The 26331-nt window shown below is 42.0% G+C and overlaps 1 protein-coding gene across 1 annotated transcript in view; it reads right to left on the reverse strand.

Annotated features, from left to right (window-relative positions):
* Positions 1-25438, reverse strand: part of synj1 (synaptojanin 1) — a 131040-nt gene extending 105602 nt beyond the window's left edge. The window contains exons 1-2 of the mRNA XM_067993188.1: positions 25301-25438; positions 24493-24635 (exon numbers count right to left, since the gene is read on the reverse strand). Coding sequence (XP_067849289.1) covers positions 24493-24622 — 130 coding nt within the window. The 5' untranslated portion in view covers positions 24623-24635; positions 25301-25438. The remainder of the gene's footprint in view (positions 1-24492; positions 24636-25300) is intronic.
* Positions 25439-26331: the final 893 nt, after the last annotated feature.

Below are 26331 nucleotides of genomic sequence, written 5' to 3' on the forward strand. Positions count from 1 at the left end.
CTATGGCCATCCCCACACCTCCAATACTCGCCTTTAAACAGCCACCCAACCTCAAACAGACAATCGTTCGCAGCAAATTACCCAGCCTTCAGGAGAACAGCGTCCACGACACCACACAACCCTGCCATGGTAACCTCTGCAAGACATGCCAGATCATCGACACAGATACCATCATCACACGAGAGGACACCACCCACCAGGTGCATGGTTCATACTCCTGTGACTCGGCCAACGTTGTCTACCTCATACGTTGCAGGAAAGGATGCCCCAGAGCATGGTACATTGGCGAGACCATGCAAACGCTGAGACAACGGATGAACGGACACCGCGCAACAATCGCCAGACAGGAGGGTTCCCTCCCAGTCGGGGAACACTTCAGCAGCCAAGGACATTCAGCCACCGACCTTCGGGTAAGCGTACTCCAAGGCGGCCTTCGAGACACTTGACAACGCAAAATCGTCGAGCAGAAATTGATAGCCAAGTTCCACACCCATGAGGACAGCCTCAACCCGGATCTTGGGTTCATGTCACGCTACACGTTACCCCACCAGCGAACAAATGTTATCTGTTTTTAATATAACGGGTCAATTGCTGTCTTTTCCTTCTGGATGTTTCTATGTTTCTACCTCTCTCGCTCTGTTTTTTTAATTGGCATCTCCACATCATCTGTTTTTTTTTTAGTTCTGGCCGTTTGTATATTCGGTGGGCCTGTCGGTAACACCTATCTGTCTGAACACTTTGGTTGCCTTGGCAACGGGCAGTTGAAAAGACTCTCTAATCACCAGGCATTGTTCTGTGATTTATAAATGCGATAGGTTCGAGGATTTCAATTCCACATTCACCTGAGGAAGGAGGAAGCCTCCGAAAGCTTGTGGATTTTAAAATAAAATTGTTGGACTATAACTTGGTGTTGTAAAATTGTTTACAATCCTCAGAAGACAAACATGGGACACAACCAACAGAGTACCCTTTGTCGTCCAGTACTTCCCCGGAGCGGAGAAGCTACGCCATGTTCTTCGCAGCCTTCAACATGTCATCGATGACGACGAACACCTCGCTAAGGCCATCCCCACGCCTCCACAACTCGCCTTCAAACAGCCACCCAACCTCAAACAGACCATCGTTCGCAGCAAATTACCCAGCTTTCAGGAGAACAGCGTCCACGACACCACACAACCCTGCCACGGCAACCTCTGCAAGACATGCCAGATCATCGACACAGATACCACCATCACACGAGAGGACACCACCCACCAGGTACACGGTTCATACTCCTGTGACTCGGCCAACGTTGTCGACCTCATACGTTGTAAGACTCCTTACATTTGTCCACCCCAGTCCATCACCGGCATCTCCACATCAGGGGATAATATAGTCAGGGGGATAGATACTGTTCTCTGCAGCCGCAACCAGGAGTCCCGAAGACTGTCTTGTCTGCCCAGTGCCAGGGTTAAGGACATCTCCTCACGGCTGGAGAAGAACTTGGAGAAAGAGGGGGAGGATCCAGTTATCGTGGTCCACGTAGGAACCAACAACATAGGTAGAACTAAAATGAGGTTCTGCTGAGGGCGTTTGAGGAGCTAGGGTCCAAATTAAAAAGCAGAACCTCAAAAGGTAATAATCTCTGGATTACGACCTGAGCCACGCACAAATTGGCATAGAGACAAACAGATTAGATAGCTAAATGCATGGCTAAAAGTGTGGGAAGCAGGTCTTTCAATTCAGAGGTCGCTGGGACCAGTACTGGGGAAAGAGGGAGTTGTTCCGTTGGGATGGGCTACACTTAAGCCAGGATGGGTCCAGTGTCCTGGCAAATCGAATAACTAGGGCGGTACAAAGGGCTTTAAACTAATGGGGGGCGGGATGGCGTGGGGGGGGTGAGGGACAGGTAAGGGTAAATTTATAAGTCTAAACAGAAAAGTCAAGGCTGTAGAGCAGAGTAGCGATTTGGGTAAAGACAAGCAGTGTGTGTCAGGAAAGGACAGAGAGTTTAACAAAGGTAGCAGGGCATTATTGACCAAGGTCACATCAGGGAAAAATAGTAAAACGTTAAAATTAAAGGCATTCTATCTGAATGCATGATGTATTCGTAACAAGATAGATGAATTAATGGCAAAAATAGAGATAAATGGGTTTGATCTGGTAGCCATTACTGAGACATGGTTGCAGGATAACCAAGGTTGGGAACTAAATATTCCAGGGTACTTGACTTTTAGAAAAGATAGGCAAAATGGAAAAGGGGGGGTAGCCCTGATAATAAAGGATGAGATAAAACAGTAGTGAGACAGGACCTTAGCTCAGAAAATCAGGATGCAGAATCAGTATGGGTGGAGCGAAGAAATAACAAGGGACAGAAAATGCTGGTGGGAGTAGTTTATTGGCCCCCGAACAGTAGTTATAGTGTTGGACAGAGTATAAATCAGGAAATTAGAGAAGCATGTAACAAGGGTAATGTAATAATTGTGGGGGACTCATTCATCACATAGACTGGGCAAACTCAATTGGCAAAAGTAGTTTGGTGAATGAGTTAGTGGAATGCATTAGAGACAGTTTTCTAGAACAATATCTCAAGGAACCAACTAGGGAACAGGCTATTTTAGATCTAGTATTGTGTAATGAGAGAGGGTAATTAGTAATCTTATAGTTAAGGATCCTCTGGGGCAGAGTGATCATAATGATAGAATATCATATTGAGTTTAAGAGTGATGTAGTTAAGTCTGAAATTAGGGTCTAAAATTTAAACAAAGCCAATTACATAGGTATGAGGGGCGAGTTCACTAAGGTAGATTAGGAAATTAGATTAAAATATATGACGGTAGATAAGCAATGGCGAACATTTAAAGAAATAATACATAATTCTCAACGAATATACATTCCCTTGAGGAATAAAAATTCCAAGGGAAAAGTGATCCAACCATGGCGAACTAAAGAAGTTAAGGATAGTATTAGATTAAAAGAGGCTTACAATGCAAAAAGGAAGAGATTAGCGAAAGTAAACGTGGGTCCCTTAGAGGCAGAGTCAGGAGGAATTATAATGAGGAATAAGGAAATGGCAGAGACGTTAAACAAATATTTTGTGTCTGTCTTTACAGTCGAAGATACAAAAATCATACCAGAAATAGTGGGGAACCAAGGGTCTAACGAGGGTAAGGAACAAAGTAATTAAGATTAGTAAAGAAAAAAAAAGTACTGGAAAAATTAATGGGACTAAAAGCTGACAAATCCCCTTGACCTGATGGCCTACATCCTAGGGTTTTAAAAGAGGTGGCTCCAGAGATTGTGGATGCATTGGTTTTGATCTTCCAGAATGGTCTCAATGGATTGGAAGGTAGCAAATGTAACCCCGCTATTCAAGAAAGGAGGGAGAGAAAACAGGGAACTATAAGACAGTTAGCCTGACATCAGTTGTAGGGAAAATGTTGGAATCTATTATTAAGGACATAGTAACAGGGCACTTAGAAAATCATAATATGATTCGGCAGAGTCAACACGGTTTTATGGAAAGGAAATCGTGTTTAACAAATCTATTAGAGTTTTTCGATACTGTAACTAGCAGGGTAGATAAGGGGGAACCAGTGGATGCAGTATATTTGGAATTTCAAAAGGCATGCGATAAGATGCCACAAAACAGGCTGTTATACAAGATTAGAGCTCAAGGGATTGGGAGTAATATATTAGCATGGATTGGGGATTGCTTAACAGACAGAAAAAGAAAGCAGGAACAAACTGTTCATTTTCAGGTAGGTTGTAACTAGTGGGGTGCCACAAGGATCAGTTCTTGAATCTCAGCTCTTTACAATATATATCAGTGACTGAGATAAGGGGACCGAGTGCAACGAATCCAAGTTTGCTGACTATAGAAAACTAGGTGGGGCAATAAGCTGAGAGGAGGACGCAAAGAGGCTGCAAAGGGATATAGACAGGTTAAGTGAGTCAACATGGGGTACAACGTGGAATTATCCAATCTGGTAGGAATAGAAAAGCAGAATATTTTTTAAAAGGTGAGAAATTAAGAAATGTTGGTAGTCAGAGGGATTTGGGTGTCCTTGCAACGAATCACAAAAAGTTAACATGCAGGTACAACAAGCAATTGGGAAGGCGAATAGTATGTTATACTCCAGCCCCTTTGCAATAAAGGCTAAGAGTAAGGAGATTTTGCTACAATCATATAGGGCTCTGGGGAGACCACACCTGGAGTACCATGTACAATTTTGGTCTCCTTACCTAAGGAAAAATTTCTTCACTCAGAGGGTTGTGAATCTTTGGAAATCTCTATCCCAGAGGGTCTGTGAATGCTCAGTTGTTGAGTATATTCAAGGCTAAGATTGATACATTTTTGGACTTTAAGGGAATCAAGGGATATGGGGGTAGGGCGGGAAAGTGGAGTTAGAATCATAGAAGTTTACAACATGGAAACAGGCCCTTCGGCCCAACATGTCCACGTCGCCCAGTTTATACCACTAAGCTAGTCCCAATTGCCTGCACTTGGCCCATATCCCTCTATACCCATCTTACCCATGAAACTGTCCAAATGCTTTTTAAAAGACAAAATTGTACCCGTCTCTACTACTGCCTCTGGCAGCTCGTTCCAGACACTCACCACCCTTTGAGTGAAAAAATTGCCCCTCTGGACCCTTTTGTATCTCTCCCCTCTCACCTTAAATCTATGCCCCCTCGTTATAGACTCCTCTACCTTTGAGAAAAGATTTTGACCATCTACCTTATCTATGCCCCTCATTATTTTATAGACTTCTATAAGATCACCCCTAAACCTCCTACTCTCCAGGGAAAAAAGTCGCAGTCTATCCAACCTCTCCCGATAAGTCAAACCATCAAGTCCCGGTAGCATCCTAGTAAATCTTTTCTGCACTCTTTCTAGTAAAATAATATCCTTTCTATAATAGGGTGACCAGAACTGTACACAGTATTCCAAGTGTGGCCTTACTAATGTCTTGTACAACTTCAACAAGACATCCCAACTCCTGTATTCAATGTTCTGACCAATGAAACCAAGCATGCTGAATGCCTTCTTCACTACCCTATCCACCTGTGACTCCACTTTCAAGGAGCTATGAACCTGTACTCCTAGATCTCTTTGTTCCATAACTCTCCCCAACGCTCTACCATTAACGGAGTAGGTCCTGGCCCGATTCGATCTACCAAAATGCATCACCTCACATTTATCTAAATTAAACTCCATCTGCCATTCATCGGCCCACTGGCCCAATTTATCAAGATCCCGTTGCAATCCTAGATAACCTTCTTCACTGTCCACAATGCCACCAATCTTGGTGTCATCTGCAAACTTACTAACCATGCCTCCTAAATTCTCATCCAAATCATTAATATAAATAACAAATAACAGCGGACCCAGCACCGATCCCTGAGGCACACCGCTGGTCACAGGCCTCCAGTTTGAAAAACAACCCTCTACAACCACCTTCTGTCTTCTGTCGTCAATCCAATTTTGTATCCAATTGGCTACCTCACCTTGGATCCCGTGAGATCTAACCTTATGTAACAACCTACCATGCCATGCGGTACCTTGTCAAAGGCTTTGCTAAAGTCCATGTAGACCATGTCTACTGCACAGCCCTCATCTATCTTCTTGATTACCCCTTCAAAAAACTCAATCAAATTAGTGAGACATGATTTTCCACTCACAAAACCATGCTGACTGTTCCTAATCAGTCCCTGCCTCTCCAAATGCCCGTAGATCCTGTCTCTCAGAATACCCTCTAACAACTTACCCACTACAGATGTCAGGCTCACCGGTCTGTAGTTCCCAGGCTTTTCCCTGCCGCCCTTCTTAAACAAAGGCACAACATTTGCTACCCTCCAATCTTCAGGCACCTCACCTGTAGCTGTCGATGATTCAAATATCTCTGCTCGGGGACCCGCAATTTCCTCCCTAACCTCCCATAACGTCCTGGGATACATTTCATCAGGTCCCGGAGATTTATCTACCTTGATGCGCATTAAGACTTCCAGCACCTCCCTCTCTGTAATATGTACACTCAAGACATCACTATTTATTTCCCCAAGTTCCCCAACATCCATGCCTCTCTCAACCGTAAATACCGATGTGAAATATTCATTCAGGATCTCACCCATCTCTTGTGGTTCCGCACATAGATGACCTTGTTGATCCTTAAGAGGCCCTACTCTCTCCCTAGTTACTCTTTTGCCCTTTATGTATTTGTAGAAGCTCTTTGGATTCTCCTTTGCCTTATCTGCCAAAGCAATCTCATGTCCCCTTTTTGCCCTCCTGATTTCTCTCTTAACTCTACTCCGGCAATCTCTATACTCTTCAAGGGATCCACTTGATCCCAGCTGCCTATGCATGTCATATGCCTCCTTCTTCTTTTTGACTAGGGCCTCAATCTCCTGAGTCATCCAAGGTTCCCTACTTCTACCAGCCTTGCCCTTCACTTTATAAGGAATGTGCTTACCCTGAACCCTGGTTAACACACTTTTGAAAGCCTCCCACTTACCAGACGTCCCTTTGCCTGCCAACAGACTCTCCCAATCAACTTCTGAAAGTTCCTGTCTAATACCATCAAAATTGGCCTTTCCCCAATTTAGAATTTTAACTTTTGGGCCAGACCTATCATTCTCCATAGCTATCTTAAAACTAATGGAATTATGATCACTGGTCCCAAAGTGATCCCTCACTAACACTTCTGTCACCTGCCCTTCCTTATTTCCCAAGAGGAGGTCAGGTTTTGCCCCCTCTCTAGTCGGGCCATCCACATACTGAATGAGAAATTCCTCCTGAATACACAACAAATTTCTCTCCATCCAAGCCCCTAATGCTATGGCTGTCCCAGTCAATGTTGGGAAAGTTAAAGTCCCCTACTATTACCACCCTATTTTTCTTGCAGCTGTCTGTAATCTCCTTACATATTTGCTCCTCAATTTCCTGTTGACTATTTGGGGGTCTGTAGTACAATCCTATCAAAGTGATGGGTAAGATGGGTATAGAGGGATATGGGCCAAGTGCAGGCAATTGGGACTAGCTTAGTGGTATAAACTGGGCGACATGGACATGTTGGGCCGAAGGGCCTGTTTCCATGTTGTAACTTCTATGATTCTATGATCTCTCCCTTCTTATTTTTCAGTTCTACCCATATAGACTCAGTGGTCGAACCCTCGGATATATCCCCTCTCACTACTGCCGTGATGTTCTCCCTAATCAAGAACGCAACTCCCCCTCCTCTCTTACCTCCTGCTCTGTCTTTCCTATAGCATCTGTACCCTGGAACATTGAGCTGCCAGTCCTGCCCCTCCCTTAGCCATGTTTCAGTAATAGCTATAACATCCCAGTCCCATGTACCATCCATGCCCTGAGTTCATCTGCCTTGCCCATCAGACTTCTTGCATTGAAATAAATGCAGTTTAATCTAGACTTCCCTTGGTCTTTGCCCTGCTTTCTCAGACCATCTGTCCGGTCATGTTTTGTACACTCTCCCTTACTGCCTTTTGTTTCTGTCACCACTTTATTTCCCACTGACTTCCTGCATTGGTTCCCATCCCCCTGCCATATTAGTTTAAACCCTCCCCAACAGCACTAGCAAACACTCCCCCTAGGACATTGGTTCCAGTCCTGCCCAGATGCAGACCGTCCAATTTGTACTGGTCCCACCTCCCCCAGAACCGGTTCCAATGGCCCAGGAATTTGAATCCCTCCCTCTTGCACCATCTCTGAAGCCACGTATTCATCCTACCTATCCTGTCATTCCTACTCTGACTAGCCCATGGCACTGGTAGCAATCCTGAGATTACTACCTTTGAGGTCCTACTTTTTAGTTTAACTCCTAACTCCCTAAATTCAGCTTGTAGGACCTCATCCCGTTTTTTACCTATATCGTTGGTATCTATATGCACCACGACAACTGTCTGTTCACCCTCCCCATCCAGAATGTCCTGCAGCCGCTCCGAGACATCCCTGACCCTTGCACCAGGGAGGCAACATACCATCCTGGAGTCTCGGTTACGTCCGCAGAAACGCCTGTCTATTCCCCTTACAATCGAGTCCCCTATCACTATAGCTCTGCCACTCTTTTTCCTGCCCTCCTGTGCAGCAGAGCCAGCCACGATGCCATGAACCTGGCCGCTGTCACCTTCCCCTGGTGAGCTATCACCCCCAACAGCATCCAAAACGGTATACCTGTTTGAGAGGGGGATGGCCACAGGGGACCCCTGCACTACCTGCCTGCACCTCTTACTCTGCCTGGTGGTCACCCATTCACTTCCTGCCTGTACACCCTTTACCTGCGGTGTGACCAACTCGCTAAACGTGCTATCCACGAGTTTCTCTGCATCGCGGATGCTCCACAGTGAATCCACCCGCAGCTCTCGCTCCGAGATACGATCGGTCAGTAGCTGCAGGTGGACACACTTCCTGCACACATGATCGGCAGGGACACTGGTAGTGTCCATGACTTCCCACATCTTGCAGGAGGGGCATATCACGGGTGCGAGTTCTGCTGCCATGACTTGCCTTAGCTTAGTTACCCCTTTTAAATTACGTTGAAATTAGAAAATGTTAACTATACTAGGGACCTAGCTTCACTAAAAAAAAACACTACCTGCTATAAAACCTGCAGACCTTAAGTTTAGTTAATTAGTTAATTATAAATGTGGTTATGTTACCTGGTTTTATTGTAACTTAGCCCACAGTTCTAAGAAAAAGAAATACTCACCAACCAACCACCCACCTGCTTTACCTGTGACGTCACTTTGATTTTTTTGATCAGAACCCAGTTGGTCCGCTCTCGCTCTGCGCTGTTTTTATCCCCGCTCCGCTCTCGCTGTTTCCCGCCGCTCTGGTCCGCTCTCGCTCTGCGCTGTTTTTATCCCCGCTCCGCTCTCAGTTTCCCGCTGCTCTGGTGAGCTCTCGCTCTGCGCTGTTTTTATCCCCGCTCCGCTCTCGCTGTTTCCCGCCGCTCTGGTGAGCTCTCGCTCTGCGCTGTTTTTATCCCCGCTCCGCTCTCACTGTTTCCCGCCGCTCTGGTGAGCTCTCGCTCTGCGCTGTTTTTATCCCCGCTCCGCTCTCACTGTTTCCCGCCGAGTTGAGGTAGAAGATCAGCCATGTTCCTATTGAATGGTGGAGCTGGCTCAAGGGGGCGCATGGCCTACTTCTATTCTGATTTCTTACGTTCTTATGAACTGATCTATATGGGATTAAAAGGGCAATGGCTGCGTGGATAGGAAATTGGCTAAGGGACAGAAAGCAGGGAGTAGTGGTGAACGGTCAAGTAAAGGATCCCTTGGGAAGCAGTGATCATAACATGATAAACTGGATGTGAAATTCTGAGAGCGAGGATCTTGTGTCAGAAACTACTGTATTAAACTTAAATAAAGGCAATTATAAAAGGAATGAGGGCAGAATTGGCTAAAGTGGACTGGGTAAACAGATTAGATGGTATGATGGTAGATAAGCAGTGGCAAACATTTAAAAATATATTTTATGACTCACAACAAAAATATATCCCTGTGAGGAGGAAAGACTCCGCAAAAAGGGTGAACCAACCATGGCTAACTAAGGAAGTCAAGGATGGTATCAGGTTAAAAGAAAAAGTATACAACATGGCAAAGATTACTGGTAAGCCCGAAGATTGGGAAAACTTTAAAAACCAGCAAAGGATGACTAAAAGAATAATAAAGAGGGAGAAAATAAATGAGAGTAAACTAGCAAGAAATATAAAAACTGACAGTAAAAGCTTCTACAAATATATAAAAAGGAAGAGGGTAGCTAAAGTAAACATTGGTCCCTTAGAGGATGATACTGGGGAAATAATAATGGAAAACAAGGAAATGGCAGAGGAATTGAACAGATATTTTGTACCTGTCTTCACAGTAGAAGACACTAATAACATACCAATAATAGTAGAAAATCAAGGGGCAAAGGGGATGGAGGAACTAAAAACAATCACTATCACTAGAGAAAAAGCACTAGGTAAACTAATGGGTCTAAAGGCGGACAAGTCCCCTGGACCTAATGGCTTGCATCCGAGGGTCTTAAAGGAAGTGGCTACAGAGATAGTGGATGCATTGGTTGTAATCTCCCAGAATTCACTAGATTCTGGAAAGGTCCCAGCGGATTGGAAAACTGCAAACATAACACCCCTATTCAAGAAGGGAGTGAGACAGAAAGCAGGTAACTATAGACCAGTTAGCCTAACATCTGTCATTGGGAAAATGCTAGAATCCATTATTAAGGAAGTAGTAGCAGGACATTTGGAGACTCATAATACAATCAAGGAGAGTCAACGTGGTTTTATGAAGGGGAAATCATGTCTGACAAACTTATTAAGAGTTCTTTGAGGAAGTAACAGGCAGGGTGGATAAAGGGGAGCCAATGGATGCAGTATATTTGGATTTCCAAAAAGCATCCGATAAGGTGCCACATTAAAGATTACTGCACAAGATAAGAGCTCATGGTGTTGGGGATAATATACTGGCATGGATAGAGGATTGGCTAACAGAAAACAAAAGAGTCGGGATAAAAGGGTCATTTTCAAAATGGCAATCTGTAACTAGTGGGGTGCCGCAAGGATCAGTGCTGGGGCATCAACTACTTACAATACATATCAATGACTTGGATGAAGGAACAGTGTCTTGTGGCCAAATTTGCTGATGATACAAAGATAGGTGGAAAAGCAAGTTGCAATGAGGACACAAAGTGTCTGCAAAGGGATATTGACAGGTTAAGCAAATGGGCAAAAATGTGGGAAAATGTGAAGTCATGCACTTTGGGACGAAAAATAAAAAGGCAAAATATTATTTGGATGGAGAAATACTACAAAATGCTGCAGTACAGAGGGATCTGGGTGTCCTCGTACATGAAACACAAAAAGTCAACATACAGGTGCAGCAGGTAATCCAGAAGGCAAACGGAATATTGACCTTTATTTCTAGGGGGAAGGAGTATAAAAGCAGGGAAGTCATGCTACAACTGTACAGGCTGCTGGTGAGACCACACCTGGAGTGCTGCGTACAGTTCTGGTGCCCTTATTTAAGGAAGGGCATACTTGCATTGGAGGCAATTCAGAGAAGGTTTACGAGGTTGATTCCAGGTATGGAACGGTTGTCTTATGAGGAAAGATTGAACAGGTTGGGTCTATACTCATTGGAGTTTAGAAGAATGAGAGGAGATCTTATTGAAATATACAAGATTCTGAGGGGACTCGATAGGGTAGATGCTGAGAGGATGTTACCCCTCATGGGGGAAATCTAAAACTAGGGGGCATAGTCTCAGAATAAGGGGGCACCTGTTTAAGATGGAAATGAGATGGAATTTCTTCTCCCAGAGGGTCATGAATCTTTGGAATTCTTTACCCCAAAAAGCTGTGGAGGCTGAGTCATTGAATACATTCAAGGCTGAGTTAAACAAATTTTTGATCAGCAAGGGAGTGAAAGGATATGGGAAAAGGGCAGGAAAGTGGAGTTGAGGTAAAAATCAGATCAGCCATGATCTCATTAAATGGCAGAGCAGGCTCGAGGGGCCGAATGGCCTACTCCTGTTCCTATCTCTTAAGGTCTTATGGTCTTATTATGGTTGTTTTTAAGACCGGATGGAAGTGTGCCGTGGTGTCCCCTAGGGGTCGGTGTTAGGACCATCGCTCTTTTTGATATATATTAATGACCTGGACTTGGATGTTATAAAGGGCATAATTTCAAAGTTTGCAGGTGACACAAAACTCGGAAATGTAGTAAACTGTGAGGATAGTAACAGACTTCAGGAGGACATACAGACTGGTGAATTGGGCAGACACATGGCAGATGAAATTTAATGCAGAGAAGTGTGAAGTGATTCATTTAGTAGGAAGAACGAGGAGAGGCAATATAACCTAAATGGTAGAATTTTAAAAAGGGGGTACAGAAACAGCGACCTGGGGTGTACATACACAAGTTTTTCAAGGTGGCAGGACAAGTTGTAAAGGTTGTTAAAAAAGCATAAGGAATCCTTGGCTTTATAAATAGAGGCAGAGTAAAAAAGCAAGGAAGTTATGCTAAACCATTGTAAAATACTGGTTAGACCCCAGCTGGAATAATGTGGCCAATTCTGGGCACCACACATACTAGAATGGCACCAAGGATGAAGGACTTCAGTTACATGGAGAAACTGAGGTTGTTCTCTTTAGAGCAAAGGTTAAGGGGAGATCTGATAGAAGTGTTCAAAATCATGAAGGGTTTTGAGAGAGTAAATAAGGAGAAACTATTTCCAGGGCAGAAGGGTCGGTAACCAGAGGACACAGATTTAAAGCAATTAACAAAAGAACCAGAGACGACATGAGAGAAAAAAAATAAGCAGCGAGTGGTTATGATCTGGAATGCACTGCCTGAAAAGGGTGGTGAAAGCAGATTCAATAATAACTTTCAAAAGGGAATTGGTTAAATACTTGAAGAGGAAAAATCTGCAGGGCTATGGGGAAAGAGCAGGGGAGTGGGACTAATTGGATAGTTTTTTCCCCCAAGAACTGGCACAGGCACAATGGGCCAAATGGCCTCCTTCTCTGCTGTGTCATTCTATGATTCTATAATCTGTACATCTGGATTTAGTGTAAAATGTATTCATGGGACAGATTTCGCAGATGACATCGTAAAAGCTTATGCCTTATCCGTGCTTTTGTCGCCTATAGTCTCGATTAGATACACTTTATTGGCTTATGAGTTCAGCATTAGGACTATGCGTTGACTGATCCAAAGAAAGATTATTTTTACTATAACTAAAATGATTTTACGAAATAACGGACAGAAAAGTTGTGCAACTAAGCTCCATTTTCGACAAAATGGTTTTGGCAGAAACTGACGCTAAACACTCCCTCAATAGTCTTTAACAGTTTAAATGGTGTAACAAATAGTGTAACAGGAAGAATTACTGCTTCAGACTATTTCATGCAGTATCTTCACTGTTGAGCCTTGAAAACAGCCTCACTACAGCACAACAGTATCGCTTCTTGGAAGAAGACCCACACATTCAAGGTCAAACTGCCATATTCATGTTCCTTCTTCAACATTACCAACATTCTGAGAAAACTGGATTAAGTTCAGTTTAGACTTGGATTGAAAATGTTGTGAGACTTTACAGAGATGTTGCAACACACTGTTGCCATTTCTTACAGACACTTTTCAGCATGCTCATTCATTTTTGATCTAACAAGTGACTTTTTTGCCATGTTCCCACACAATGACGAATAGCTTTTAAATTAGGTATCAATCAAGTGGCTCTCCCCTGAATCTTTTCCAGGGCCCCTATATCACCCACCATGCAAGGGGGGCAAAACTGGGCACAGAATTCTAAGTGGGTCCTAACCAAGGCCTTATAAAAAGACAGTATAGCATATTTTGTTTTGTATTTAATTGTTACATTGGGCGAGGGCAGCTGCAGGCCTGGGCAAGATCCAATTGCCTGCCAAAATTGCCTTTCCAGACTTAGGAATTGTTAGACTAAAAAAGATCAAGCTCCGCCTAGTTCGCCTTCTACCATCCTCGCAGTCTTATGACACAATAATAATGGAGTTGCTGACTAATCATAGCAATCAATCTCTATCAATTAGTCTACAACAAGCCCAGACATGAGGCAAGGAAAATCCCGAGTGGTGGACAGCTTTGAGAACCATTGGTCCAAAGTCACCTGTTCCTCCCAAGCATGCAACACTTACCATATATCATGTCTCAAATTACTCATATACTGTATTCCAAAACATATTTTCTGAAGAGATCTAATTTGCATTTGATTGAACCAACACTTTCTGCTTCTACCTGTTCTATAGATTTACCACACACTCAGTGAAATTATGTTTCCCCAGAGCAGTTTTGAATTTACCCCCCCTCCAAGTGCAGGCCGTGTCCTTTGGTTCTACTGTTCTAGACAAGGTGAGACAGCTAGTCGTGCTCTACGTTATCTAGTCCCTTCAGAATCCTAAAACGAGAAATCATCAATCATATCTCACCAGTCACTTGACAAGATACTATAGGGCTGCTGAAGTTGTTCAGCTTTTGAAGAATCATGACAGAAACGACTCGTAGCCTAAGCTGCTACAAGTGTCAAATCTACCAGAGTAAAAGAAGATTTAACAAGATAGGTTTGGATGAAGAAGGTCCCTTGCCATTAATACATAGAATGAGTGAGGCAGCTGGCTTTTTTTGAACAGGAAATTGCATTACAGTACAAGTAAATTTTGCAGAGTCACAAAGTTGAACAGGACAAATGCAGTGTAGTTAGTTGCCAATTTCACTTATAATTATTCTATGCACATAAAATTTACACAAAGACTAATCAGTCATTGTTTGATATTACTGACTCCACATTTTGTTTGACAATTAGGTACACCCTAGCTCTTGATTTTTTTTTAAAATTAAAAACATTTGAATGTCCTGATGAAATGGCTTTTCACAAACTGTTATCAGCCTTTTAAAATTTCAGATCCTAGAATTGATAAACTGCATGCCAATAAGCATTTCTAATTTTATGTCAAAATTTGCTGTGAAGCACTTCCTTAGAATTTAAAATTAGATCCCTTTGACTTCATCTTTTCCTCGTCCAGTGACTTCCAGGCAGATGCAAAAAGTCAGTTGTGGTTTTGCATCATGCCTATGTATCCTCAATGAAAATGCTGATTTCCACACACTTAGCATTCTACTTGCTTGTTATGTTTCTAAACTACTCACACAGAACTATACATTGCTAGATCATCATGAAGCCCAGGATACCAGCACCAAGCACTACTTCTACCTTTGGCAATCTACCTGGAACTCTGTCCTTTATAGACAGAATTAACCATTATCTGCAGAACCAACAACTTGCATTTATATAGCACCTTTACTTCGAAACTACAGCACAGAAACAGGCCAGTCGGCCCAACAGGTCTAAGTCTGCGTTTATGCTCCACACGAGCCTCCTCCCTCCCTACTTCATCTAACCCTATCAGCATACCCTTCAAAAGAACATAACAGGAGCAGGATTAGGCCATACGGCCCCTCGAGCCCGTTCCGCTATTCAATAAGATCATGGCTGATCTTCAACCTCAACTCCACTTACCTGCCCGATCCCCATATCCCTTGATTCCCTTAAGAATCCAAAAATCTATCAATCTCAGTCTTGAATGTAGTCAATGATTGAGCATCCACAGCCCTCTGGGGTAGAGAATTTCAAAGATTCACAACCCTAAGTGAAGAAATTCCTCCTCATCGCAGTCTTAAATGGCTGACCCCTTATCCTGAGACTATGCCCCTAATTATAGACTTCAGCCAGGGGAATCAAACTCTCAGCATCTTATGTGTTCCAATGAGATCACCTCTCATTCTTCTGAACTCCAGACAGTGTAGGCCCATTCTACTCAATCTCTCCTCAGAGGACAACCCTCTCATCCCAGGAATTAATCTAGTGAACCTTCACTGCATCGCCTCCAAGGCAAGTATATCCTTCCTTAGATAAGGAGACCAAAATTATACGCAGTACTCCAGGTGAGGTCTCACCAAAGCCCTGTACAATTATAGTAAGACTTCCTTACTCTTGTACTCCAACCCCCTTGCAATAATGGTCAACATGCCATTTGCCTTCCTAATACCTGCATGCTAACTTTATCTGTTTCTCATACAAGGACACCCAAATCCCTCTGAACACCAACATTTAATAGTTTCTCATCATTTAAAAAATATTCTGTTTTTCTGTTCTTCCTACCAAAGTGAATAACCTCACATTTCCCCACATTATCCTCCATCTGCCACCTTCTTGCCCACTTACCTGTCTATATGCCTTTGCAGACTCCTTGTGTTCTCCTCACAGCTTACTTTCCCACTTAGCTTTGTATCGTCAGCAAACTTGGATACATTACACTAAGTCATTAATATAGATTGCAAGTAGCTGAGGCCCAACCACAGATCCTTGCTGCACTCCTATTCTATTCCTCACTCCCTCATGTGCTTATCTAGCTTTCCCTTAAATGCATCTATGCTATTTGCCTCAACTATTCTTTGCGGTAGCGAGTTCCACATTCTTACCACTCTCTGGGTAAAGAAGTTTCTCCTGAATTTCCTATTGGATTTATTAGCGACTATTTTATATTTATGACCTGTAGTTTTGGACTCCCCACAAGTGAAAACATTTTCTCTACATCTACCGTATCAAACCCTTTCATTATCTTAAGGACCTCTATCTGGTCACCCCCCAAGCCTTCTCTTTTCTAGAGAGAAGAGCCCCAGCCTATTCAGCCTTTCCTGATAAGTTTATCCTCTCAGTTCTAGTATCACCATTGTGAATCTTTTTTACACCTTCTCCAATGCCTATATATCCTCACAGTGTGGTCTAACCAAGGTTCTATACAAGTTTAACACAACTTCTCTGCTTTTCAATTCTATCCCTCTAGAAATGAATCCCAATGCTTGATTTGCCTTTTTATGGCCTTATTAACCTGTCACTACTTTTAATGATTTGTGTATCTGTACCTCTAGATCTCTTTGCCTCATTTAGACTCTTATTATCCAAGTAGTATGTGACCTCTATTCTTCCTACCAAAATGCACCAGCTCACACTTATCTATAGTGAAATTAACTTGCCAATTACACACCTATTCTGCAAGTTTATTAATGTCCTCTTGCATTTTGATGCATTCTTCCTTTGTACGACACTCCTCAATTTGGTGTCGTCCGCAAATTTTGAAATTGTACTTCCAATTCCTGAATCCAAATAGTTCATGTAAATTGTGAACAACAGTGGTCCCAGCACTAATCCCTGTGAAACACCACTTCCCACCTTATGCCAGTGAGTAGCTACTCTTAACCCCTACTCTCTGTTTTCTCTTTTGTAGCCAACTGTTAACCATCCATTCTGTTACCTGTCCCGACTCCACGTGCTCTGACCTTAGGCTCGAGTCTACAATGTGGTACCTTATCGAAGGCCTTTTGAAAATCCAAATATATTACATCTGCTGCATTAACCTTGTCTACCCTTTCTGTTACTTCTTCAAAGAATTCAATAAGGTTGGTCAAGCGTGACTTTCCTTCTGAATTCTATGCTAACTATTCTTGATAATATTTTCTTTCTCTAGATGTTTTTCTATTATATCTTTGAGTAGTAAAACGTCCCAAGGCGCTTCGCAAGAGCATTATCAAACAAAATTTGACAATAAGCCACATAATGAGATATTAGGACATATGACGAGGTAGGTTTTAAGGAGCGTCAAAAGAAGAGAGGTGCAGAGGGGTTTAGGGAGGGAATTCCAGAGCTTAGGGCCTAGACAGCTGAAGGCACGGCCGCCAATGGTGGAGCGATTAAAATTGGGGATGCACAAGAGGCAAGAATTGGAGAAGTGCAGAGATCACGGTGGGTTGTAGGGCTGGAGGAGGTTACAGAGATAGGGAGAGGCGAGGCCATGGAGCGATTTGAAAACAAGGATAAGAATTTTAAAATCGAGGCATTACCGAACCGGGAGCCAATGTAGATCACAAGCACAGGGGTGATGGGCGAATGAGACTTGTTGCGAGCTTGGATACGGGCAGCAGTTTAGGATGAGCTCAAGTTTGTGGAGGCTGCAAGGTAGGAAGCCGACCAGGAGAGCAGTGGAATAGTCGAGTCTTGAGGTAACAAAGGCATGGATGAGGGTTTCAGCAGCTGATGAGCTAAAGCAGGGGCAGAGACGGGCGATGTTATGGAGGTGGACTTCGGCGATCTTGGTGAAGATGATCCTGGAGCAAGAGAAATTGATACCTCAATGCAATTTATCCAAAACCTTTTATCCACAGTTGTCTCTGACTGTATCCTGTTATGACACCCAATATACGAGAAAGAAATTGCATTTATACAGCACTTTATAATATACTCAAAGTCCCAAAGTGTTTCATAACCACTGCATTACTTTTGAAGTACAGTAACTGTTATATAGGCAAAAGCAGCAGCCCTGCCATGCATAGCAAGATCACAAGCAGCAAATAAAATGAATTACCAGTTAATCTGTTTTTGGTGGCGTTGATTTTCAAATAGTTCAAAAGGATTGTGTACGTCCTTCTGAACAGGCAGATTTCTCAACTGGAAGCTAGCACCTCCGACAATGTATCATTCCCTCAGTACTGCCATGATGTGTCAGCCTACATTATGTTGTGAAGTCCTAGAGAATGGCTTGAATGCACAACCTTCTGTCTTAGAGGCAAGACAAACTTACATGCAAAAAGTCCCTAAAAGCCTTCTTTTCCTCCCATGTAAAATGTGACTCTTCCCCCTCACCCCTCCTCAATTATGCAGCCAATGAAAATAGCCACAACCTCAAACATCAGTACTTAGAATTAATTACTTGACAAATGTTCAATATATACGATAGTGGGTGTTGTGGAATAATTTTGCACGGACAGGGCAGTTCTCAACAATGGCACCAACACTCTGTTTAAACATTAAGTGCTCAACCAATAATCTACAGATGTTTTTGTCTATTTAAATGTTAACCAGCTCTTATCACAAGTTCTCCCACCATGTGAGTCTTGATTTTCAATGGCTCAATCACTGCCTCTTATCCAACACCTAAAATGTACTGCTGAAACAGGAAAGTGAAAAACCTACATTTACAATGATTTACATGCACAAAAGTTCAGTAAAGGAAGAACAAGGATGCAGTTACCTACAATATGGTCATAAAAAATGAACTTCATTAAGCCATTTTTCCTGTGATATTAAATCAGAATTACATTTACTTTCCTTAAAAAATGAACCCCTCTGTGGGAAAATACACTGCCTTTTTTGACACTGGGCTATACAAAGCAGGAAAGTCCCAGGTTTCATTCTTGGTCTGTGCCGAGTTACTTGATTTCAGCCTAGCTGTTAGGGGTTCCTTTACTGTTCTGGGTTGGGGGTAAGGGAAACACACAGGCAGGGCTCCACTTCTGATCACTACCCAGTGACCCTGCAGGAAAATGAGTAAGTGAGAACATTAGGTTAGGCCACAGAATTAGTCTTCGCTGTAATGTCCCCAGAACCAAATAGCCTGTTGATGCTGCCTAAACTAACACATGAAGATTGGCTCCTTGGATAAGATATCCAAAAGGGCCTGCAGAATCATGCTGCAATACGAGTCAGAACCTTCAAGGAGAGGAGAGAAGAGGAACGAAAGCAGCAAAATAAAAGAGTGCTGTGGAAAATATCCTCTAATTGACAATGAAAATGCAATAAATCCTATGATCCAAATCAATCCCAATACAAATTAAACCCACCATGGACTGGGATTTCAAACTGCCAGCATTTCACAGGCGTATAGTATTGTTGCTAAAATATTACATGCAAAAATGAGCAATAGGCCAATTAGGGAATAGGATTGCTCCAAGAATAAGTAGTGAACTAAGTGAGTAGGTACTATTTAATAATTTCAGTTGCAACAAAAAAATACATGAATCAAAATTCCCAAGACACAATGAAATCATAAAATAGTGTTATTCTGCCACAGCAGGGGAAAGAATAATCACCGTGCAGTGGTGCTGCACGGCTATGAACGAACAATGTAAACAAGAGCTCTACAAGGGAACACACCACTGCCTTGACTGCTGAATTTGAATTAACTGATCAGAACTCAATCCAATCAAGTCTATGTGAAGATTCATCATTTTCTTGAGCAGCTGAAGTGGCCAGAGTATTTTTTTATATAAATAGAATTTCATCAGGTGCACCACCTGATATAGGATGGAAATTACCGCAGGCTATTTCAGAACCTCCTAGAACCCAATTTATGACAGGCCTCTGCCCAAGAGGAGATGGCCAGGAGCCACATACAGCAGTCCTGTGGGTAGCATTTTTATTTAAAAAAAAGAACCAGACCCAAATTTAGTATTAAGGGATATGGGCCAAAGGCAGGTATATGGAGTTAGATCACAGATCAGCCATGATCTTATCAAATGGCAGAGCAGGCACGAGGGGCTGAATGGCCTACTCCTGTTCCTATGTTCAAATATTTTAATTTACCAATCAGGTCATCTAGTTTCCTACAACCTTTTGCATAAGCTTAGCAGACCGTACCTACAATGATCTATAAAGTATACATGAACACTTTAAATATAGGTTCTTTATGTGTGATGTGGCTCCACATATATCAGTCCATTCCATTACACTGTTTTACTGGCATTATTCAGAATAGGGTAATAAATGAGAGAATGTCCTTTCAAATGTTAGCTGATAAAGGATTTGGTTGGCAGAAATAGAGGATATTAGATACCACTCAAGGCAGCTACAAGGCAGCAATTCTATCAGAAAAAAATGGTCTACATTTCTCATCTAAACTTTACGATGAGATTATGGCCTTAAATTCACTGACCATCCCCTCCTCCTTGTACAGTCTGTTTTTAAAAAGTTATTTTTCCTGACTGTGGTGGCGCCATTTCAATATCCTACAAGATACAGGTTATTTTAGTGAGAACTGGCAAATTACATATCTGCACATATGATTAACAGATAGGTGACAGTGGGATAGACAGTCATTGAATTTCATGTTACTGACCACATTATTAACTGTAAAAGCTTTAGATTTTTTAAGAATGATTCTAATCTTTAAAGCAGATTACTAATTACAACAATATACAGAATTACAGCAAGAGTAATTACATATTTAATTTGCCAAAAAGAAAAGCAAAAGAACAATTCCACACTAGTGTATATTGTCATTAAATACAAATGTCATGGTTCATAGTGAATGGCTGCAGCATATTCTTTTTAAATGACCTGAAGAGTGGAAGCGAACATAAGTATAAAACTTGTCTCTTTTTGTATTGATGAATGACAAGGTTAGAAGCAGAATAGTGTTAAATGGATTTGGATTTTTGATGAGATGAAAGATACAGATTTTATATGAGTGGGTGCAAGGTAACAGGTTGCTTTGGCCAGCCTGTGAAGATGGATGAAACCTACATTCAGTATCGGCATCCTTTGCAATTATATACATATTTTTTAACAATAGACATTGTAGAAACAATAGCTTCCTTTTATATTTTTGCTCACAGAAAGACATAGTACAAGAGAACAGAATAAATTTAATCGTTGTACCAGTGTCAGCATTAAGTACATTGAATCCCTGATAAGACAAAGACTAATTCCTCCCCAAAACATTTGTTGCGATCAGAAATGTATCTTTCCACTGTTACTAACTGGTCCCAAAACTGAAAGCGAGAAATTGCTTCAAAGTCCTATGGTTCCAGTAGAGAAAAATGAAGCACATGATAACGTCATAAAATATACAAAAGAATCTTAGTATTTATTCTTCTCACTCCTATAAGCCTAGCTGCATTACTACAAACCTTATATTATAGCAAAAACAGAAAGTTATACTTACTACAAATTTAGTTCTACAGAAATAAAAGTGAAAAGCTGACCTCTAGAGGGGAGCTGGGGAGTGAGACTAATTGGATAATTCCTTCAAAGAGCAGGTACAATGGGCCGAATGGCCTTCTGTGCTGTATGAGTCTAGCAGTCTATGCAAGAATATGCTGTATAGGAAAGAATTTCCAAATCAAAAGACTTGTCCACTTTAATGTGAAAACCTACAAATTTAATTTAAAAACACTCAAGTTCTCAGATAGGCTGCGCCCGGAGCTATGCCCCTACGGAAACAAAACATTTTGCTTCGGGCAGAAACAATAGTGATTTCTGCTCAGTGAGCATCAGCGACAAACTGAGAAAAAAGGCAGTTATTCTAGAAGTAGGGAGATCAGCATATTTTTCCTACAGTGTCAATCCAGACCAATGATAGATTCCAAAACATTGACCATAAGAAACATTTCTCCTTGCAGCTTTTTAAAATCTGCACATTTTGAAGTCAACTGGCAGGGGAAATTGTTGTTTTTTTTAAAAAATAATGCTGCCAACAGAATGATCTTTTGAAACAAACCTTGTTCCTGCATGGACTATGCTGTACTTCCAATACAGAACCTATGATATTTGTGTTTTTCTGAAGCTTTCCTACTTAACCACCAGTAATGTGTCTTAATGCCAAACTCAAAACAGCTCTCCCACACAAGACTGTAACATTTGCTTTTCCTACAAATGCTTATGGCCTGTCTGAATCAGCTTATCCAAAGTCACATTATAAGCAGACATCAATCACATTCACTGGACAAGTTGAAGATCTCCAGATTGCTCAAGAGAAATAATGTTCTAACTCACCAGACTACCCCAGTTACAATTCTTAGTTTTATTCCCCTCTCACATCCAGGTTGAATCAGGGATGAGTCATCGGCTCGTTGCAGCTGCAGTGCTGCTCAAGAGATGCTTATTGTGTGATGAGACAAGTAAAATCAGTTTTACCTGAATCCCCCCCACCCCCTCCGATCCCGCTCAGGATCCAAGGAGTGACGAAACTATCAGCTAGAATAATGACTCAGAGCTGAAACTGTGACTACATGAAGTAAGCCATATATGCTGCTCTACCAATCAAAATATAACTCCAACATTTTTTTTTGGTTCATGGGATGTGGGCGTCGCTGGCAAGGCCAACATTTATTGCCCATCCCTAACTACCCTTGAGAAGGTGGTGGTGAGCCATTTTCTTGAACCGCTGCAGTCTGTGTGGTGAAGGTTTTCCCACAGTGCTGTTAGGTAGGGAGTTCCAGGATTTTGATCCAGCGACGATGAAGGAAGATGATATATTTCCAAGTCGGGATGGTGTTTGATTTGGAGGGGAACGTGCAGATGGTGTTGTTCCCATGTGCCTGCTGCCCTTGTCCTTCTAGGTGGTAGAGGTTCCGGGTTTGGGAGGTACTGTCGATGAAGCGTTGGCGAGTTGCTGCAGTGTATCCTGTGGATGGTACACACTGCAGCCATGGTGCGCCGGTGTGGAGAGAGTGAATGTTTAGGGTGGTAGATGTGGTACCAATCAAGTGGGCTGCTTTGTCCTGGATGGTGTCGAGCTTCTTGAGTGTTGTTGGAGCTGCACTCATCCAGGCAAGTGGAGAGTATTCCATCACACTCCTGACTTGTACCTTGTAGACATATAAGGTAGCAAATTCTGAGCTTCTCACTCAAAAAGGGCAAAAGTGCAATAACCGGAAACATGATTAATTTAGGAAATCCTCCAATCATAAAATTAACATGACCTTACTGACACCATTCCAGTCTGCCAACTCTGAACATCATTAGGTTCTGCTCAACAAGTAGAAACTCTCATTTTCACTACATCAACTGAATAACTTAAAATAAATTTCCCAGATTTTATGTAAAAGAACCATCCTGAAATACTGTCCATCATCCTAGATTTTTTTTTCTACCGCACACCACGCTCCTATAGCATGCTTTATCAGTACAACCAACAATTACTTGAAACAACTATACACATTCAAGCAGCAATAAAAAAAAACTGCATGTGCTATAATTCTGAAATAAAAACAAAAAATTCTGAAAATACACAGTATGTGAAAAGAGATGAGGTAGTTTCATGTTCAGATTAAAACTCATCTAACCTAAGGATCACTGCCCAAAACATGAACCTATCAGTATTCTTTTCAAGAGGCCTATTTTTACTAAATCAATAAAGGTGACACACCAAAAGACAGTTCCAAAAGTACTTTCGCTCAAGGATTTGTCTAATTTAATATAATTTAGACATAGTCTAATTAACTAAAAACAAAAACTATAATTCTAAATCATAATATTATTGTTGGTGTCAATTAGACACTCTATACCTTGAGACGTCCACCGGTCATTGAAGGTTGATGGCCCTGCTGTGTATTTCCTGCATTCTCTATATCAAGGTGGTAGCCGCAATGCTTTTCAATTCTTTTACAAAGCTAGCATTAGGGATTTAGTTTATAGAAGGCAACAGTACCACTGTAATGCTTCTATCAGGTAGACCACAGATCTTCATCCACAATTTCCCCATGTATCAAGCTACTAATCTCAGCCAAGCTATCAAGAGAATATGCCACTAACAAACTAGACACCTTGCTACAAGTACAGAAAATTGAAGGAAATTAGCCCAGGATGCTCATGTATATCTTAAAAGGGCAACAATATTAGAAGCTATAAAGATGATCACACTGTCCACCTCAGCCCAAGGTGATACCTAGCCCAATACAACATGGGGCAGGGGTAAAGGGTAGAAGATAAAAGGTTATTCCTTCCTTCAGTAAATGTGGAGAGATTTGCATAAAGAGTCTTATTTGAAGTATAAATTATTTTACAATCCTAGCAATCAGGAACACTATTTACCAGCAACAATAAAATCACAGGCAAAGACAACACATTCTAAGGGAAAGGAAAAATTGTTCATGCAATTACTGATATAATGTTTTATATATTATCTTACTTCTGGAGGGAGGAGGGAGTCTGAACATCCTAAATCACAATAAAACAGAAGTCAAGAAATACTAGAAGGCAACTTCAATGTTGTTATTCACAATAGTAGAGTTACTGGAAAAATGACCAGTAATCAACATATTGTTGAACTCTATTGCCTGGATGGCAAAAATTCCACTGAAACATGAAATCGGCTAAAATCGAAGTAAGCTGCATCTATTACTTACAGAGAACAGCCACAGCTCCAGATTCAAACATCAGACAGTCCTCTCGGTTTCGGGTTTCTACCATCACACTGTAAGGACTTGGTGGTGGATCCAGTTTGTGATAGATACGATATCCTTTACTGAATGCCATCTTCTCCAATACCCTGTAGACAGAAATAAGAGGTAGCACATTTATCAGATCTGTGAACAGTAGGTCATCAGAAACAATGATATGCAAGCACTGCCACACGACATTACATTTTTAAGGTCAAGTCTTCATTCTCTTAAGCAGCCAAATAACATATCATCATTTTGGGCTATTGTTATGCCTTGCAGCAAAATGATTTTTTTAAACAAGTCACGTTCTCTACCCTCCCGCCATTACAATGTCGTACACATTAAATATTGATTGTTTTTTTAAAAACATAATCAATAATCTTCAAAACCCATTCTCTCTTTAAACACTAAGGGCAAATCACAATGGTCAAATATGCAGTTAATAAAAAATGCATTTCAGAAGGTAATTATCAGATCATGTCACCTATATTTCAACAAAACAAACGCAGAAGAGCACAACCCTGGGGAGGGGGGGGGGGGCAAGACTAGAAGAGCTCCCTTTGATTTCGGTTGCTGTCAGGTCGGGAAAAAAACACCGGTCAGCAACAGAACAAACATGATAAGGAGAGCAAATAAATCCCAGGCTAATTTCCGGCCACTACAATCCTTTTACAAAGCGGGAGGAGGTCTATTCTCAGGAGGGCTCGATCCTTCACCCCCTCCCTCGGCTTCCTGTGCAGGATTTAAAATGCCCTTGCTCTGGATAACAAACCTGAGACTGATGTTTGTAAAGGTAGGTCCGCGTCTCCGAAGCCCCTTTGCCCACTGAGGCAGCGGCAGCGGCGCCTCCTCCTCCTCTTTCTGCTCTCTCCTCAGCTCAAAACGCCGCAGCGACCTCCGCTTCTTCTCCGTCACCCGCCAGCGGTCACATCACTTCCTGGAAACCGATCCGGACAATTGTCAATCACGCCTACCTGCCTCGCTCTCGCGTCACTTCCGGCACAATAGGTAACAATGGGCTGGCTGGTGGTGGGAACCTTTAAAGGTTTTCGCGCCAGGCTGATCCCGGGGACAGTGACTGACAGCTTGGGGAGTGCAATTTGGCACAGTTCCGAATCCTACTTGTCTCCAGGATCCCGAGGCAATGCTTCAGGGCACGGATTATTTTCTCCGGTTTGCGTATTACTAGTGAGAAGTTGAAGGTGACATGAGTGGGTTTTCTATGGCAAAAGCTTGAAGGGCATCCCTTTAAATATTGCTCACTATCAAACATGCAAAAAAAAGACATTTATAATATTCACATTCTACAACCACTTGTGGCACCGTTGCTCCTTGAAAAAGGTGGGAGATTAATATGGAGCATTGACACTTAATGGGGGGACAAAGTGTTGGGGGGTATAATATAGAACACTAAAATTACCTTTTGTTTTTTTATGCCAGATATTCTCTCAGGTTGACCTCTTGATCTCCTGCCCAGTATCTAAGTAAATAATAGCATAACCCAGGGATTGCAACTGAGAAGCCTTACTTTGTACACTGGCTATTGGGATACCACATGCCTTCACATGATTCTTCTCTGTCTCCACAAGCATGTAAATTCTTTGCAAATTGAGATGGAAACTTGAAAGTGATTTTATTTATATCAGGCAGATGAATGAATTACCAGCACAATACAGTGAAAAATGTGTTTCTCTATATTCAAATACATGAAAATAATAAAGATACCATACTCTTTCATTGGTCATGCATCTCATTGCTCTTTGTGGGACCTGTGGGATTTGTGGGATTGCCAAAGTTGCAGTT

The sequence above is a fragment of the Heptranchias perlo genome, chromosome 11 (genome assembly GCF_035084215.1).
Source record: "Heptranchias perlo isolate sHepPer1 chromosome 11, sHepPer1.hap1, whole genome shotgun sequence".
NCBI classification, from domain to species: Eukaryota; Metazoa; Chordata; class Chondrichthyes; order Hexanchiformes; family Hexanchidae; genus Heptranchias; species Heptranchias perlo.